Source organism: Morchella importuna (genome assembly GCF_003444635.1).
Source record: "Morchella importuna strain M04M26 chromosome Unknown Morimp01GS029, whole genome shotgun sequence".
NCBI classification, from domain to species: Eukaryota; Fungi; Ascomycota; class Pezizomycetes; order Pezizales; family Morchellaceae; genus Morchella; species Morchella importuna.
In genome coordinates, this window is record NW_025763426.1 from 50156 (window position 1) to 68729 (window position 18574).

Genomic DNA, 18574 nt, shown 5'->3' on the forward strand with positions numbered 1-18574 from the left:
CTCACGTTGAGCGGACCCTCGCCAATTGATCAAAAGAGCTCCTACTTAAATTTCCAACCAGAGTACAGCTCCCCTGGCCCTTCACCCACCAATCACCCACCAACCCTGTGCGTAGGTAGGGTTAGTGATTAAGTATATTAGTTAGGGTTACCGCACCCCGGCCGCCGTGTTTGTGGGGCCGTTCATTCTAGCTACCTACGCAGAGTACACACAATTTTTCTTGTAACGTGTCCTAACAATATCCACGATACGTGGTGCGTGATACAAGTCGACTTGAAGCTTAAGGAACGATCTAGTTGTCTTAGTCATGAAATATCACTTGGATAAGTGAGTCTGGAAATAATACCATCTTTAGGGGGGTTTAATTCATTAATTAAATAATATCGGTTTTTGTTTTAGATCGACTTGATTATTCGTTTGTAGCTAGGATCCGCGGCGCCTATCCAAATCTGAGCGGAAGGCTGCTCGTAGGGGAGTTAGGTAGGGAGAAGAAGGAATGAAGATAGCTTTTGGTCACCTAGTTAGTGGTAAGATATTTACGTCATAATATAGAGCGAAGTAAGACTACGATCGGTACGGGGAGTCTTGAGACCTTGGTGCGGTATTTTTATATACGGTGGTTGATAGGTTGTGTGGGCACCGGTATGTTTACACGGGTCGGAGCATACGGTCGGACGAGACAGGTTATAGAGTGACTGCAATATACTCGTAGTTTTTTGACGGACTAGATCTGCATACACCAAAATATGGTTGTCAAACACAATTTACACCCACATGCAGACCCAGTCCAGCCCGGAAACGTCAAAAAACTACGAGTAAGTAGGGCCGCGGCCGGCTCTATGGGTCAACCAACACCCACCTGCCTTAGACCAGAGCGGTGAGAAATACTGACTCATAAGAACGACAGCATCGCCGATCAGGGACTTATTTTTTATGCACGAACACATAGCAATCGAACCTTATATTTTTAAGAAAAGATCATTCAATCATAAACGATCACTCGGTCTCAATCAAAAAAAAATGAAAGTATTGCGGATTGCTCAAGGAAACCACACTTAAGCAAAAGAGAGAAAAAAGAATCGTTCAATCTCAAGTCCACTTATCCCACGACTCTCTAACTAGATTATCTGGGTGAAGGCCTTGTTGAGCGGGCTCCTAATGTTCTGCACGCCCTTCCAGAAGTCGATGGTGGCTATGGCCCTCTTCGAGATGCCTTCTGCCGTGAATTCGAACCTTGCATAGACCTTTATTATACTTGTCAGCATTGAGAAATACTCAGAAAAGACGGGGAGTTTTACGTCTTTATACGGCCCCGAGGCACCAAAGCGGTTTAGCCCAAACTGCTCATGGGCGTACCGTTCCCATCCCTAAATTAAAGCCATGATCAGCATCAACCCCACAAGCAAAGGGCAACTACAACACAAACCAAAGTACTCAACACCTCCACCGACAGAATCGGCTTCCCATCCGGCAACACAGAGAGCCTATACTCCTTATCCTGCGCATCAAACACCTCCCAGCACGGCATACTGACGACCCTCGCCTTGATGCCCTTCTTCTCCTTCAACCACACACTCGCCTCAATACAAAGACAAACCTCGCTCCCCGTCGACACCAGCGTAATATCCACACCCTGCTCCTCAAGACACACATACCCACCCTTAATCGCCAACTCCATGCTCGACCCCTCAATCTGCGGCAGATTCTGCCTACTGAGCGCCAAAATACTCGGCGTATTCTTCGAGATGAGTGCCACATAGTATGCCGCAGAAGTCTCATTCCCGTCCGCGGGGCGCCAAACCATGCAGTTCGGCAGCGCCCTGAAATGCGCCAGCGTCTCGATCGGCTGGTGGGTCGGCCCGTCCTCGCCCAGTCCGATGGAGTCGTGCGTGGCGACGTAGATGACGTGGTGGTGGCTCAGGGCGCTGAGTCGCACTGCCCCGGAGCCGTAGCTCACAAAGTTGAGGAATGTGCCGCCGAAGGGGATGAGGGTCCCGTAGGCGGAGATGCCGTTCATGACGCCTGCCATGCCGTGCTCGCGGACGCCATAGCGGATGTAGCGGCCGCTGTAGTCGCCGATCTTGGTGGAGGGGTGCTGGAAGTCAACGGCGTTCTTTGTGCGGGTGAGGTTTGAGCCGGTGAGATCGGCGGAGCCGCCCATGAGTTCAGGGAGGATGGATTCGAGCTTGTTGAGGACTGTTTCGGATAGCTTGCGGGATGCGATTGCGGAGTCGGTGGATTTGTAGCTGAAGAATATCAGTGCTCAGTCTCGCATATGAAGAAGGAAAGGGTGCTACATTGGAAGGTTCTTCTCCCATCCCTCCGGGAGCTTTTTGGCCAGTCTTCTCTCCAGCTCAGCACCTTCTTTAGGAAACTCCTTCTTATATTTATCAAAGAGCTTGTTCCACTCCTGTTCGGCGGCCACTCCCTTAGCGGCAGTTTTGCCATAAATCTCATAGACCAACGGAGGAACCTCGAAGTGGCTCTCGGCGTGGAATCCGAACTTCTTTTTGACAGCTTTGCAGTCGTCCTCCTTTAGGGGGTTTCCATGGACATCACCGGTGCCCTGAAGCTTTGAACCAAACCCGATAGTGGTGGTAAGCTTGATGAGGGACGGTTTGTCAGTCACTGCCCTAGCTGCCGCAATTGCTCTTTCGATGCCAGCGAGATCGTGGTCGCCGTCCTTGACGTGCTGGGTATGCCAGCCGTACGCTTCGAACCGCTTGTTAACGTCTTCGGTGAACGCACGGGCTGTGTCACCGTCCTGCTTGCGGTGAGAACCGTTTCATACATGGCGGAGAAGGGGAGTGTTATACAATTGAGATATGGTTATCATCATAGATGGCAATCAAGTTTCCCAGCTTCAGATGCCCGGCAAGCGATGCTGTCTCGGCGGTGATTCCTTCCATGAGGCATCCGTCACCTAAGTAAACGTAGGTGTGGTTATTAACCAGGTCGTATCCGGGCTTATTGAAAACCGCCGCAGTATGAGTCTGCGCAATTGCGAGACCCACGGAGTTTGCAAAACCTTGGCCGAGGGGTCCAGTAGTGATCTCGACGCCAGGCGTGTCTCTCTGGAATGTTTATCAGTTTAATAGTTCCGATCATCATTTGGGTTTAGCTTACACATTCAGGATGCCCTGGAGTTTTGGACCCGACCGCCTGTGAGTGGTTAGTATTATGTCTAAAGCACAGTGACCTAATTATAATTATAGAAACATACGCGGAAGGCCTTAAGGTCATCTAGCGAGAGATCATATCCGAACAGATGCAGCATGGCATATTGAAGCATGCATCCATGGCCATTTCTAGCAACAACGTATTATCAGTACTTTGAATAATTTTCATTGAAAAGTGAGGAAAAAGGCAACCTACGAGAGAACAAATCTATCTCTATTAAGCCAATCGGGATTCTTAGGATTGAATTTCATGAATCTTCACACCATGTCAGTGATGAATTCGGTTTCATTCGACTTATATCCCTTACTTGTTGAACAAGACATGCGAGACCGGGGCCATGCCCATTGGCATACCGGGATGCCCAGAGTTAGCCTTGAAGGTCGCATCTACCTAGATCTCATGCCACATATTAACAAAACGGGTTTTCTTCTGGAGGCCAGGGTATCTCCAACATACGGCCAGAATACGGATTGTGTTGATACACAACGGATCATGTTCTCCCAAAGTCATTTTGGAAAAAAAGGGCAATGCAATGTATAGTATTTTGATATCGATATCACTCAAGACGTACTCGCAGTTAAGAAATACGAGTCTCTCAAAAGCGGGGCCCTCCCATTATGTAGGATGACTTGAAAAGACATTGACGTCACAGTTTGTAAAGGCAGGAAAGATGTGTTACCTATTGCAGCCGACTGGAAACCAAATAATTAAGGTGTGGCGGATCATTACTGTACTTAATTGCATGTAGCAGAGGTAAGTTGACTTGCAACACAATATTTGAAAATCGGTTTTATGTGCTCTGGGCGCTTTTGGCTTCTATTATGGCCTGTTTTCCGGGTGCGGGCGGGAATTGTTGTGAAATAGATTTCGGTTTGGGAGGCTTGCACGTGACTCAATGCCGGGTGATAGTTGGTGATCCGAGCTGGTGGTCAACGGTGCTTTCTATGGATTTGGAAGGTTAAACGTCGCAAGGAGAGGTATTTAAGCGCCGGGTCACTCAATCGTACAGATTGTATGTACAGAAACTAGTAGCCGATAATTATTCGTATGTGGTTTATTTAATATCAGAAAGCCCGGGTTCGCATTAACGTTAGGTTGGCATCTTCACAAGTCCAGCTAGCTGAAGCTTAATTCTGTGCTGCCTGGTCAACTCGCCTACAACATCCCCTGCGGTAAACCGGCACGGTTTGTCTTTGATGGCAGAGACACGTAGCCGTGCAAGGCATTCTAGCTTGCATTTGTTCCCGGGGTTTGACTGCAGCTGGGGAATTTGATGAAGACGGCCTGCCCGTATATATGTTTATCGGCTTGAGCTCGATATAATCTGGGGGCCGTATAGGCTGTGTGTCATTTCCCTCTATAGTATACCATGATGAATTCGGGTGAGAATTTCAAGAAAATTCGTATCGTGGGGTCACAATTCTTAAACAGTCCCCACGAAATAGTTCCCTCCCCCCCCCCGGAAAGTCCCAAGCTTCCTTCTCCCTAAGCATATAAGTAATAGTATCATTCTCGAAAGGGAGAAAGGGAGCAAGAGTACTGAAATTCTAGAGAAGATCTACATCGTAGCACTGTCAGGATACCTCTCCACCATGCCCCGAACAAGTCTCCCCAAGATGCGTAGCTAAAGCCACTACTGTAGGGAATGGGATTAGAGGTACCTATGTGGGTTTGTAGCTACAAGAATTTGGGTAGCTAGGGTTGGGTGATGGTTTGTCTGCAACTGGGTAATTTGGGTTAGGTTAGTTAGTTAGGGTTAATAGGCCTGGAAATAATATTTAACGGAGCGGGGCGAGAGTAAGAGGAGCTAGGGAAGCCTAACCCTACCGTGGCAATCTATCCCTTCCCCTGTTTTCAAGGTACGAATGCTTAACCAGGGTGGAAAGCAGCACCGCTGTATCGAGATTCGTGCTGACCCACAGCTGGCTACCCTCTTGTATATATATACATATTATCGAAGCCGTCCCTCCGCTTCCTCTTTCACGAACTGGTACCGACAGCGATGTGATTTCGAGACATATGCAAAGCTTGAGACCGATCTCATGGTGAGACTACACAGCTTCAGACAACCAGATAACTTAGAACATACCCCGCCCACGGCCACTCCATGCACCCCACAAACTCCAAAACAGATATATACTCGCCGTTTCCGGACAGTCTCTCAACGGACAGGACTGCAGCTGGTCTAGATCTCGAGAAGTCTCACCCCAGACGTCTATTCGATCACTAATATCAAAAGTCTCCAAACCCAAAAACTCACATCTAATAAGCACAGCTAGATCCAGCACGCCCCAAAGCCCAAAAATAGGCACCCCGGGGAAGGACCGGCGCTACAAATGCCCCCCCACGTACCGAGCCCGCGGAAGCACCATAGCCGATCACAACGGATCACTCGCACCCCGTCGTACCCGTGATGCTGACATTTCTAGTGGGGGCCGTCCCGGGTCAAGTATACTCGTTTACCACGAAAAGAACCAGAAAATGCAGTTGCTCTGGGCAAGGATTATTTGTATGGGGTGGCGATGATCTCTCATACAAATCATTACTGTTTCCGTCACTTGCATTTTTTGGTTCTTACCCTGGTATACGAGTATGTAGTTGATAAGTAAGCTACCCGCGATAACTACAGTTATCTCCGCGGCCCCCACGAGGAGGGTTTGTGTAGCGAGGAGTAAATGCCATCGCGAAGCTGTATGGGATGTGGGAATTGGGGATCTGGGTGTCTTGGCTGGTAAAGAAGAGTTGGCCGTGTGGAACCGTCTGGTTGGGTGGGCCAAGTAGGCCAAGGTCGGGTGGTATTGGCGAGTTCTTCAGCTAGTAGTTCTTGGCGTGGGGAATAGTAGGAACCAGCAACACATAGCTACCGTAGTAGTAAACATGAGGGGGTATATTTGAACAGTAGACTAGGCTTGCCTTGGTTTACCAGTATGTTGGGCCTCACACGTTTTGTCTAGATAGATCGATACACAATCACTTAAGTCAAAGCTATACTAAAACTCAACAGTTACCTAGTATCAGGGGAATGATCATGTGTGGTAACAATGAACAGGAAAATCTTGATAATTAATATTTTACAAGAAAAATGCCCCTTAAAGACTACATGTAGATAGTTAAAAACCAAGGTATACCAAGAAAAATAGAAAAATAGAATTAAAGGAACCCCAAAAAGTAAAGGGGCCCCCTTTTTAAAAGAAAAATCATACTCATCTAACGTTTACCATCTAATCTTCCAACTCCATGTACGTATCACATTTAAAAAAATAAAAACAGAGTCGAAAGAAAAGAAAGAACGTTTTACACCCCTCACCACTTTACTTACAACACCAACAACCCACCCCCCACCATCCCCACTATCCCCACACCCAAACCCAGCAACCACGCGTCCCTGCTGCTCCCAAGAGCCACCCTTGCCCCGCCACCAGTGGCCTGTGTTTCCCTTACAACTCCCACCGCCCCGGTCTGCGTCCCCAGCCCTATCGACCCGCTGGACGGCACGTACACGCTCTCATACCTCTGCGGGAACTGCTGCGTGTAGATTGAAGCCACGACGGTTTTGGCACCGTTGGCGAGTGTCTGTGTGACCCTGTTTTGACGCCGTATTAGCAGAGTGTGGGGTAGTAAGTGAGGGGGGGAATTATAAGTACCAGACAGTAGTAGGCTCTGCTTTGGCTGTGGTAGTAAGATCTACTTCTGCAACACCACCGCCGACTCCCTGCGCGGAAACTTGGAGGGCCTGGAGAAAGAGACCTGCTGCAGCGGTTGTGGTAAAGATGGTGAACTTCATTGTGGTGAGTGGATTCTATATTATTATTTTTTTTTGCTATCGGTGGGAGTATTGTTTGATGTAAAGACCAGTTGATGGAAATCCTGAGCTGAAATTCCACGAGAATTTGAATTGCGTACGTGGGCGTCTAACACTCCGCACGGAATCCGGACTGAACTGAAGTGAAGATACGAACTCAAACGAAGGACAGGCAGGGCAAGGGAGGTATGTCGACGTAGCAACAAAAAAAAAGAGAGACTGACTAGCTGATAAGGACTAAGGAGTGTAGTTGAAAAAGCAAGTTGCCCTGACGAGGGATTGTGAATATAGCAGCAGTGAACGGGAAAGGGAGAGACAGACAGGTCAGGTCAGGACGGGTCAATTCCTGTGTTGTTAAGTTCCCGTCCAGTTCAGCCCGCTGCAGGCCAAATCCTTCCTTCAGCCCTAGTCTCACCTACTCGCTCCCACTCCCGCCCTGGGGAAAAAAAAGGGGGGTCGGCAGCACTGCAACTAGATTCAGGGCCTCTTTTCCCAAATGAAGTAATATGCAGCGGGTCCATATACCTGTGTTAATTCACACGGGGACCCTGCATCGGGGCTTTTCGACGGGGTCTAGTCCGTTCCCCGTTCGGTGGTGGGTTGACAGGGCCACGCGGACTCGACGATCTAATCTACTCTATCAATCTACACCCAGTTCGTTCCATATACAGTGGGAAGTTCCGAGCACATGAAGATCACGGAGCAATTGCAAAGTCTTATTGGTCCTGGTCTTAGACAACTTGCAAAGGGAATGAATGGAGAGAAAGGCTTAAATTTGATATCGCCAAGTAAATTGGGACGGACAAACTAATCAGAGAGGGGTGTTTCGCTTGCAACTAATTCATCCACTTGTGGTAGATCGGCGGGTTTGATGTAACGTTGCGCGAGATCCCTGAACGACGCGATAACAGTTGTTGGGCACTATAGTCATGATCATGGATAGTCACTCGAGGATTTGGGCATGACAAAAAATTTCTAGCTAGGTAGAATGTCTACATACTAATATTGTAGGGATTTTATGACATTAGGGCCGCGATTCTTGTATTACTTGGTCCTGACATTTAACCCACTAACCAATAGGCACATCACATATTCACTTACTCTCCGGGCTTTTCTTGCCATCATCGGGAGTGATACATGTAAGTCATTCCCACATTCAAACAGTGCGCAAAGAATCAATTTGATAGTAACGATCGACAGCAAGGAGAAAACAAAAGTAGAAACACAATCAAGCTAAACGTGCCAACCTCGGCATATGTATCCTCCCCCAAACTGTCCCAAATCCTCCACTAATGACCTACAGTCCATATTGTTTATGGTTTGATTTTCGTTTTCAGAAGCAGCTAACATCAACGGAACAACAAAGAGCAAACAAAAAGAAAGAAAAGAAACAGAGCTAAAAACTCGAAAAAAATAAGAAGCAAAAACAGTCGGAAAATCATAACAAAAGAATCCTGGTATCACATACTCCAATGCACCCCTTACAAGTAATACATCGTATTAAGGAGGTTAGGATGAGGTCCGTCGCCCCACAAACCCACCGCCTTCTTGAAATTGGCCGCGGCCTCTTCTTCGCTATTCGAGCTATGAAGACTCGCGGTGTCGGGGGCGTTGAGCAGGCCATAGATATAGCATCTGCCGCGCTCGCAGACAAGATCTGCGTAGTACGCTGGTGGGCAAATACTAACAGACTTGGTGGCACGACCAAAAAGATAGCAGAGATTGTGGGTCTAGAAAGAAGTGTATTAGTAATGTTTATTAAACTGTGGGGACTTGTTTATCAACATACCAGTGTCTGCAATTGGTTGGATTTAAAATCATTCTTGTCGTGAATGACATAATAATGGGCTGGGCGAGTTGTCCCCTGCAAACCGGAGTGTGCCTGCAGGTAAAAGTCGAAATCATAAACAGCAGTAACACCCCTATCCACAACAGTTCCAGGCGCAGGGTTTCCGAGTCTGTCCGCCTTGTCCTTATCCGTGGGATAGAAACGGGTATGGTGTCTTTTCCCCACAATAATTATGCTGATCTTTGGCCTATATTTGCTATCTCCACATTGCTGGCACGCTGCACGGATCAACGGGAGCTCCTCCTTGATCACAGTCTGGAATTGACCTGGAAGAAAAAAGAGTTAGATGATTTCTTAAATACCATGGGGCTTGGGGTCTAGAAACCTTCCGAAACACCATCCCGATAAACAATAATCCTTTGTGGGAATTTCCCGTTCACACTATTCCAACGTTGAAGACGTTCGATCATCATTTCTTTCAAACCACTTATCATCTCCTTGCGGCTTTCCTGAAGCCTTAGCGAGGCTGGCCATTGCGCAAAATGAGCATCAACACTAGCCACTACTCCAGCAATAGACGGTGTTCCCCTTAAACTTCCAGGGGAAGGGTGGGTGACGTCGCATCCAACCTATTAGAGTGTTAGAGTCTTCGCACAAATGTTTATATTCCGGAATCTTACTATCATAGTAGTGCCCTCGGCGAGCATCCCGAGATCTGCAGGTGGTAGCCCATGGTTCCTTCCCATGAGCTTCAGGTTGAATTTAAGCGCAACATTGGCCATGTACTGGGGGCTCATCTTGCTAATTTTGGAGGATTGAGCACAGACTGTGCTGATACCGTACTTGACATCGCCCAGGTATTTCACCATTGAATACACAGCTTTATCTGTCGTGGGCAAAAATACCAAGATGATTTTTGGTTTTTTGGCTTGCATATGGGCAAACGCAGGTGAAATCGCCTTCTCGAGGGAAGCAGTAGAACGCTCGTTTGGATATGGAATAGAGACAGCCCTCATCAGTTGAGGACTAGTGGCGCCAACCCTCATCCCAGATTTGTTGCACATATCTCTGAAGTTTGCGGCAACTCCACTCCAATCCAATTGGGCTCGACCACCAGTTTCCTCGAGGACAATAACTCCAAAATTCTCAGTACTGGCACCTTGGGCAAACTTGACATTTCTCAAATTCCAGCTTGCCCCGATTACAGCCATTGTCGAATTGGCATATTTGATTGTGGGTGGAGTGAGAATTCTGGCAGGCACTGTTATCATTTCCGTCGACACTTGGATGTTAAATGGGCCCTTTTAAATGTTAGAAATCTTGAAAAAAGAAAAAGAAAAAGGAATAAAGCACTCACCAAGTGTGGAGTTGGAGGGTTCAACCCAAGACTAGTAAGGCCCTCCCCAACAATGAACCCGGCATTTTCTTTTGGATTTCGGCAGGCATAGGTAATCATATGCGCCGTTTGCTCATCCATGAGTTTATTCCCGTAGGCTTGGCCCGGAAGCACCGTCGCGATTTCAGGCGGCAGCATAATTGGCATATCCCTAGTGCCAACATCCACGCACGGAAGGTTGGGGTGTCTCAGAGTTATATTATACTCTATATGAGATATTATTAGCAGACATCTTTAAGATGGAGCGGTTGAGTATTACTTCGTTTGAAATATTCAGGAATAGAAACCTCCTTCGCAAACTCCTCGCACATGAACTTGATATCCTTGGCAGCCCTTCCATGTCCAATCCCAATGATGGCCTTGGCCTGTACTTTTGGCTTGCCATTAGGCCCTTTGATATGACTGGTGCTAATCCGAAGACGTTTCAGAAAGCCTCCTAACCGTCCATAGATATTTGGCGGTATTGTAGCGCCGGGAGAAGCCCCAGTGAACTCGTAAATAAGGGTCGCAACATCGGTTTCCCTGCAAGGTCATTAGCATCTCAACTGGTAATATTGAGCAATTTCGAAACAAGAGGCAATACCTATAAAACGCTGTCATACAAACGTTGACATTACATAAAATACGACTAATCGACGGGCGAATTGAGGAGTAGTATCCGCGAAGGGCCACAAGGCCTTTCCCTAGAGGTCGAGGATCCGAATTCACAAAGAATTTGCTCCTCCCGTTAGGAATGATCGCAGGGTCATTGGTGGGCGCCTTAGAAAGTATGATATTGAGTGCCTGGATGGCGCTTCCTGGGTCATAATCGCGGTTGTTTCCATCGACATACTTTTGAAACTCGCCGGGATCAATCAACTGAACAAGCTGGATCGTCACCATATACTTTTTGCTTTTTTCAGTGATGGTCTGGCCCTCATCATAGTAAGTAATCTCGATTTGCAATCTGTCGTTCTCTATCTTAAGACGGGATGGGGTTATAATTGTCTTTGAATAATCGGTAGCAATTATATTCTGTTGTGACTGGAAGGCAGTCATCTCCAAAATTTTAAAGACTCTTTTCTTCATTCTTTTAATTTTTATTTCCGGTTGCATAGCCACATCATACTTGAATAAAGTACTTGTTGGGATAGCTACTGGGAAATGATTCGCTCGGACCAAGGTCTGCACGCCTATGGTACCATAATCTGGACGCAATGGTAAATCGAGGTCGCTTTTCGGTTTCAGCTTTTGTGCTTGAACAGACGCAACAAGCCCATTCTCGACAGCAGTGACTTTTGGGTCGATAGCTGCGGTTCCCCTAAAGCATCTCGCGTTAGAGCAATACCCCCAATAAAAGGCACAAAATAACTCACTGGCTGAATATTGTGTCTCCGCCAAAGCCGCCCCTACCACCGCCTCTACCTCTACCACCACGGCCACCACCATCACCATAACCACGGCCACCGCCACCATCCCCACCACCACGGCCACCGCCGCGTCCACCACCACCCCCCCTCCACGATCCCCACGAAATCCACCAAATGCGCCGCCTCTTCCTCCACCCCTATCTCCTCCCCCACGCCCCCCTCGAGGTGCGCCTCCACTCATGGTCTGGTTGTTGCTGTTTTCACGGAGAGTATTTGACCTTGTGTGTATGCTTGATATAGCTGTTTTGTTCGTACCGGAAACCTCGATGCTTGATGCTTGATGTTTGGTGCTTGGTGCTTGATGGAAATGTACTGCCTCGTTGATGGTAAGATACTGATGATACAATAAGTAGACAGATGGATGAGAGACTAAAATATGTTGCGAACGATGAAGAGAGGAGAGGTGGGAGTTTATAAAATACGTGCACCCTTGTCTTGCAGCAGCAGCGAGGGGCATGGTGTGTGGACCGTGCGTAAGAGAATTGCTACGTGCGACCGTTACCTTGAGGGAATGACACGCCATAACTGTTATGGTTTAACGTATACCAGGAAATTCTTTGTTTTGTTCGCCAATTAAGCTCTGGGGCATCATATCAGGTTAGATACATGTAACTAGGTATCTACAAGTTACCAGTTAGTATCATGCGCGATTCAGGCCTCCCATAATTCCTGTTGCCCCGACAGCATCATACAGCATACGAGCCAGCCAAATGCCATAATTGTTGGGCTCATACTGCTGGCAGGTGTTGTTAATAACCGAGCCGAGCTTCTTGTGTCAACTATCAGAATCTGACCGGTGCTGGATTGGTAAGTAGCTCTCGGGAAGAAGCAGCCTCATTGGAACGATTTTTCCGATTGTTTATTCTAACACGGTGTATATCTTCACCTCGCCAAGCTAAGGCCTACAGCACAACCCAATTCAAATAATACATGTATCTACATCATTGGATGAGCTCTCATACTTTACATATCAGCTTTACTCTCAATTTCTTGTCGACTATCAACTATCTATTCGGCCGCTTTGAAACAGGTATCAAATACCATTAATACCGCGAGCCCGAGCCTCGATCGATATTGTAGTAGTATATAGAGTGCTCGAATTTCAGGCAAGGATCACAAGAGTTTCGGAAACAGTTTCCAAGTATTGCCACAAAATGACTCAATCGCAAGCAGCCATTACGATTATTTACTGTTTCACCAGCCAGAGCCCCAAAGCTCGCATGGTTAACATATCTCCAATTGGCGCACATTTTTCTCCCTTGCTTAAGTGCCAACACAGAAGACCAGAGTATTCTCCAAAATTGAATGGTATGCGCGTAGTTTGAAATACATGTACTTGCGGCATTCGGGAAGCCTGAAAAAAAATTCAGGCGCCAGCTTGGTTGACAAACGAACACCTTAGCACGTGCAGTCATGTCATCTCATCGCCCTAGTCATGAGTTGTCACTCACTTATACCAAACTAACAAACATCAGTGCCAGCAACAACGTATGGTCTACTCTACTGGTCACCAGGACTCAATGGATGGCCTTAAATGTTTTCCCGCTTATTGAGAGCTCATTTTCTATTGTTTGACGAGCCCATCGTACTTCCCATCTCACAAACAGTCATTCCTCTTTTTTAGCAGTAAACTGCCGGCAGAACCCAGAAGTCGCCACCAAAGATTTTTCATGGCATGTGTACCTCATGACTCAACATAGCTCCCTTCTATTGTATCGTTATATCACCTACCAATCTAGAATAAGTGGTTCTGAGACCCAAAAGATATTGCAAAATTCCTGGGATGTTTTCTTATTTGGATATTAGAGTCAATGTGGTGACGTTTTTCATCGAGGACCCTGTTAGTATCCCGACTTGAGTTCCCAAGTTCTGGCCCCAAACAGCAAGCGAAGACGGCAATCACCCGAGCCTCGTTTCGTTTTAGTCGTACCCGTCACCACTTTATTGTTGTGTGACGATAACCAAGACACCCAATATTTACGAAGACCAGTGGTTCGCGGTGTGCTTGATTATCATCCATCACCGGCGAGATCTGCGCTGTTGAGCACTCTTTTGAGGACCCCACCCCTCCGGGAACTTGAGCGATGACTACATGACATTGTAGTAATCCAGAGGTTTTCCTGGAGCTAGATATCAATTGACCCCCTGCGCTTCAATGTAGGTATACTAACTTACATGGCGGTGCGAGAACGGTGATTTACGCCCATGAACTATACAATAATCGCACTACTTACGTCATTTATAAATCTCACATCTAACCTACATATATACATCTAGTAAAAGGCTAAATTAAGAACTTAAGTAACGACAACTTTTCACCATGGGTTCTACTGATTTTGTACGGATAGCGAGCTCTTTACTTTTAGAGGCGCCAGAAAAAGCCTTTTCTATTAAGATCAGATCTATGGTAGGTAGGTTTTGTGGCACCTTTGATAAGAAAATTCCGCTGATGAGATCATGCAGGGACTACCCTTTGTTACCGATCGGAACCATAGTGAAATATTCTGCTTGGGTTTATATAGTAATTAAATGTATACTATAAGGGTGCGTTTAGGAGGTATATACCATTTAGGAGGTCCACTTAGAAGATCTAGTTAGCTGTACTATCCGTTCACATTAGCTTGGTGAACACACCTTTTTCTCCCTTGCCGGTCTTCGAACTTCTTTCTTCCCACTTTTGAATCTCATCTGCCTTTCAAACTCCTCTTCCGAAATTTTTCACGACGATCCAAGAATATTCTGGTACAAACAGTAACAAGAGGGGGAGAAAAAAAAATCCCTTTATCGATTGAAAAATTTCAATTTATCGCTGGTCCTGGATTCTTACTATTGCATTCCATTCTGTGTATGTATTCTGGGCTATCATACATAGGCTAATCAGCGCCCTTTGTTTTCTAGTTGTTTTCTCGTCCATTATTTTGTATCGGCCCTTGCGCGAAAGACTCCAGCTTTAAATTCGGGTTTTCTGGTTGGCGGATGGGAGAATCGGTACCAATTAGGTTAATTGATCTAATAATAAATAGTAGATAGACTATCCCCCTAGTCCTATCGATACAGGTGCTGATTGGTGAATTGCTCGTGATCAAAGATTCTAAAGAGGCCACTCATCCCCTCTTAGAACCGCTTCCATGCACGCCAAGATGGTGGCTAATGCTATCAATTATGATCTGAATTAATCTCTGGCCAATCTCTCTCATCCCTCGGAGATGTTCTGGTGGCAAGTGGGGGGCGAATTTGACTGCATTGTCTGCTTGGAGCGTCTAGATAGAGCTTCAGAGTGTTCCAGTATGTAATACCCGTCTGATTGAGTACTATACTGACCGATATGGCTCTGTCCAGTACTAATACGGGGCTCCGAGCTACCTACATGTACATATGCCACAGCTTTATCCACCTACATATCCCACGATTCCCCCCACGATAAATTGTCACCACAGGTATGTACTGCAGGGGCACACTCCCAGAGCTAACATTTACATAACCGTCCGCCGTAGGTTCGGGCATACGCGAGCCTCCCAACGTATCAAATCCCTAGCGATCAGATCAGCGCATCCCTTCCGGGTAGGTATATAGTAGAGTATTGACGTTTTTGAACTGGGCCATTATTGCATACACCCAAAATCATGAGCTTGGCGTATTTTTGTATGGCATGCAATATCAGTCGCGTCCACAAACGTCAGTATGTACAAGGCTCTGGCATTAAGTGAGTGAACGGATCCTTACCGGCCAACACCCCATTTAGTTCGCTCACTTAATGCCAGAGCCTTGTATCTACACATCTTAACATAGCAGCCCCACTGCATTTGTACACCCCATCCACAAGCGTAACCCCTGGACCGCCGCTGCGCGCAGCAATAGAGGTCTCCCCACAGTCTCAGACTCTCAGGAATAATTCAGAACCCAACCGAACCTGCGCACTGGCCCTAGAATTACCAGAAGAAGGCCGAATGTTGTTGTTGTTGCGGCTGAAACTTCTGGCACCGCACACGCCAAGCATTAACTGGTCTCTGGGGGCGCGCAGCAGCAGTAGGACCTCGTTGTCGGGAGTTACCGAGCAACCCCCCTTCCTCAGAGTTCAGGGGCCTGTTTGGATCGTTCAAGTCGGAAAACGGCCGGAACGATCCCAGACAGACGCAGACGACAGACCACCGCCCACCACTACCACCACCACCGCCGCCATCTAGATATATACAGTGTACATACACATCGGATTCCATGACTCCCACCAAAAAAACACCCAAACGGGTTGCATCTCTACATGGGATTCTAGGCGCCCTCTCATCTCACATCTCTCCGATATAGAATGAGGTGTTATCTGCCTGTCTGCCTAGTTGTCGGGTTGAATTGGCAATCCAGCCAGAATGTCGGACCGGACAGCATCCTAGGAGCTCGAGCCCTCCGAAGGTTCAACCCGTTGTTAGAACATCGCTCACTCGCTCGCCAATTGACCGCGGGAATTAAAGACCTTATTCCCCGCGGCAGGCCTAAGCGTGAACAATGGGGTTATTACCTCCATTAAGGGAATGTTCTGGACGTAATGGGCTACAATCGCGGGAAGCCTTGGGATTTATATAGTTTCAGGTCAATTCAATCCAATTGTAGTCGAACTTTATATTATATATTCTGGGTTCCCTCTAGGTGCTAATGAAACAAAAATAAACAAGACAAGAAGTGGTGTTATATTTACTATATCGGCAGTGTAGGGGTATGTCAGGATGAACCAAGTCAAAAAGTACTGAACTCGAAAAGGTGTCCTCAGCAATAAACGAAGCTCAACGCGAGGGTGAGTAATATCGATATCGCCGGTGCCACCATCATCAACGCACGCACGCACATCTGAAAGAAGGAAACCTGAAGATCCGGAAGGAAGATAGGTAGGCTGAAGCTTCACAACCGCCCCCGCGCCCCCATCTCGAAACGCACAACGATGTCCAAGATCACATATGTATGCATAGCAGAATTGTGTCCCCCCACAAAATATAATTGAGAAGTGTGTGTAGATATATGAATAATGCACATAACCTAATCCGTTTGTCTCTTCTTTTAGGTCGCGGAACTATGAAAAAAAAAACTCCCATTCTAACTAGATCCCCAATATCAAATCCTTCCCAAGTTCGAATTTCGTTCGATTTCCCGCCCGCAACAAGCAAACAAAGAGCCAACATAACAGCATAATAAATAAGTGATAAAAAGAAATCAGGAAAAAAAAAAACGGATAAGAATGAATAGAAAGCTGAAAGTGAAACACGAAATGGTACTGAAGTTATAAATACTGTATGTATAGCACTTGAAGAACCAAAAGTGTAGCTGGATAGAGTCTGCGCAGCACAGCTCTCCCCGACACATTAAAGCGTATTAGAGTAGTAGTACGTAGAATAGAATAGGTAGATGAACTCAAGAAAGCCAGAAAAAGAAGAAGCCTCCGCCGTAAAACAAGAAAATATCAATTCAAGGTCGCCCTTTCCCTTCCATCTATATAAGCAGTTATAGTAATAAAGTTTCCTCCCCCGAATCAAGATTCGCAATTCGAGACCAGCAGGAAGTAGGAAGTTGAATTTTTTGTTATCGCCATTTCAATTGGCCTTTTATCGCCTCCGTTTTCTCGGTATGTGCCATCCGTTCATTTACTCGTATGTTTGTGTGTGTTTGTGTATGAAATCGACAAAAAGGTTGCTGAAAAAAACCACCGCAGGCGGTATTCCGCACACCCTGCCGTACTCGCCGTTCTTCCCTTTTCCCCATCCCCATCTCTCCCACTCAATTCCCCGCTCTAACCTCCAAGGGAAAAAGCAGGAAGAAAAAAGCACAAAAAACGAGAAGGGACAAAAAAAGAAAAACAACCACTACTCTACTACTAGTAGGGTAATCGCTCCCTCCCGTGTGGGGGGGAGAGGGGGGGTTCTTCAGACCGCGAACTCCTCCAAGTCCCTCACGACAATTGCCACGCTCGCCCTCTTTGCAGCCTCCGCCACAAGGTTCATCTCCTTCCGCAATGAGCTCGCGGGATCCTGGTCGCCGCACGTGGGTGTGTTTTTGGGTATCGAGCCTCGGCGGCTGGTGGACCTTGTTGGGTTGGGTGCGAGCAGGTTTGATTCTTTGGCGGGGCCGCTATTCGATGATGAGGAAGGTGAAGACATTGTGTGTAGTAACAGTTGTGGTGGTGGTAGGAAGGCAGAAATGGTTATGAGGATGGCGGTAGATATAGTTATGAAGATGGTAGTAGTGGTGTGGTGGTGGTTGTGGGTAGGCAAAAAAAAAGTAGATACGTATGTATGATTTAGATTACCGGCGTTAATTGTATACGGTAACGATTACTCTATGGGTATACTAGTGGATATTTAACGAGCGGTGTGAATTGAAGCGAGCTGTCAATTGGCGGGATAGAAGGAGAAGCGCGAACGGAGCGAGCGTGAGGGAGAAAGAATGAGTGAGTGAAAATGAAAGAAAAGAAGAAAGGAAAGAAGAAAAAAACCGGGGGAGTAGAGAAATATGTAGTGGTGACTCGGACGAAGAAGGGTAGTAAGGAATTAAAGAAGAAAGATGTGCTGGCGGCGGCGGCGGCGGCCTGTTCCCTAAGTTCGGACGTAGGGTACCGTATATGCAAACAAGGGGAATATCGGAATGGGTGGAGCTTCTTCTTCTTCTTTACTGGGCTGGTCTTTTTCTTTTTTTCTCTTTTTTTTTTCTGTTGTGAGAGTGGGGGGTGTTGAGTGAGGTGAGAATGAACTTCTGTTAGAGTACCGGGCGGACCTATAGTAGGTACAGTACCTACATGCTATATGTAGGTACACATATGCAAATATACTTCACTCATCACTCAGCTCACTTGCACTCTACTGCGATCCATTACTCCCAACCAGCCAGTCGGTCCGATCCCCACATATGCAACCTTGGGGTGATTTTTTTGATATTTTTTTTTTATTAACTCTGCAGATGTAGCTGGCCAGTTTCGGTGGAGATGCTGGGTTGGTTTAGGATTTTAGGGTTGGATTCTATCT

General features: G+C 46.8%; 5 protein-coding genes across 5 annotated transcripts; 1 reads left to right on the top strand and 4 right to left on the bottom strand.

The window, feature by feature from the left end:
- Window positions 1–1118: 1118 nt before the first annotated feature.
- Window positions 1119–3690, bottom strand: LAJ45_08313 (uncharacterized protein; the record flags this gene model as incomplete). The annotated part of the gene is made up of 10 exons (XM_046117864.1): window positions 1119–1244; window positions 1299–1367; window positions 1427–2246; window positions 2298–2764; window positions 2817–3074; window positions 3127–3162; window positions 3224–3308; window positions 3376–3435; window positions 3488–3570; window positions 3637–3690. The coding sequence occupies 10 exons, from the start codon at window positions 3688–3690 to the stop codon at window positions 1119–1121; spliced, it is 2058 nt and encodes a 685-aa protein (XP_045968790.1).
- A 2805-nt stretch (window positions 3691–6495) lies between these two features.
- On the bottom strand, window positions 6496–6964 carry LAJ45_08314 (uncharacterized protein; the record flags this gene model as incomplete). The annotated part of the gene is made up of 2 exons (XM_046117865.1): window positions 6496–6763; window positions 6825–6964. 2 exons carry the CDS (start codon window positions 6962–6964, stop codon window positions 6496–6498), a joined length of 408 nt encoding a protein of 135 aa, XP_045968791.1.
- Window positions 6965–8463: 1499 nt separating this feature from the next.
- On the bottom strand, window positions 8464–12033 carry LAJ45_08315 (uncharacterized protein; the record flags this gene model as incomplete). The annotated part of the gene is made up of 9 exons (XM_046117866.1): window positions 8464–8712; window positions 8772–9097; window positions 9157–9400; window positions 9452–10072; window positions 10129–10373; window positions 10427–10689; window positions 10751–11467; window positions 11523–11713; window positions 11890–12033. The coding sequence occupies 9 exons, from the start codon at window positions 12031–12033 to the stop codon at window positions 8464–8466; spliced, it is 3000 nt and encodes a 999-aa protein (XP_045968792.1).
- A 2749-nt stretch (window positions 12034–14782) lies between these two features.
- On the top strand, window positions 14783–15760 carry LAJ45_08316 (uncharacterized protein; the record flags this gene model as incomplete). Its single annotated transcript, XM_046117867.1, has 4 exons — window positions 14783–14861; window positions 14916–15013; window positions 15071–15137; window positions 15369–15760. 4 exons carry the CDS (start codon window positions 14783–14785, stop codon window positions 15758–15760), a joined length of 636 nt encoding a protein of 211 aa, XP_045968793.1.
- A 1719-nt stretch (window positions 15761–17479) lies between these two features.
- LAJ45_08317 (uncharacterized protein) lies at window positions 17480–17713 on the bottom strand (the record flags this gene model as incomplete). The annotated part of the gene is made up of 1 exon (XM_046117868.1): window positions 17480–17713. The coding sequence occupies one exon, from the start codon at window positions 17711–17713 to the stop codon at window positions 17480–17482; it is 234 nt and encodes a 77-aa protein (XP_045968794.1).
- Between the last annotated feature and the right edge of the window lie 861 nt (window positions 17714–18574).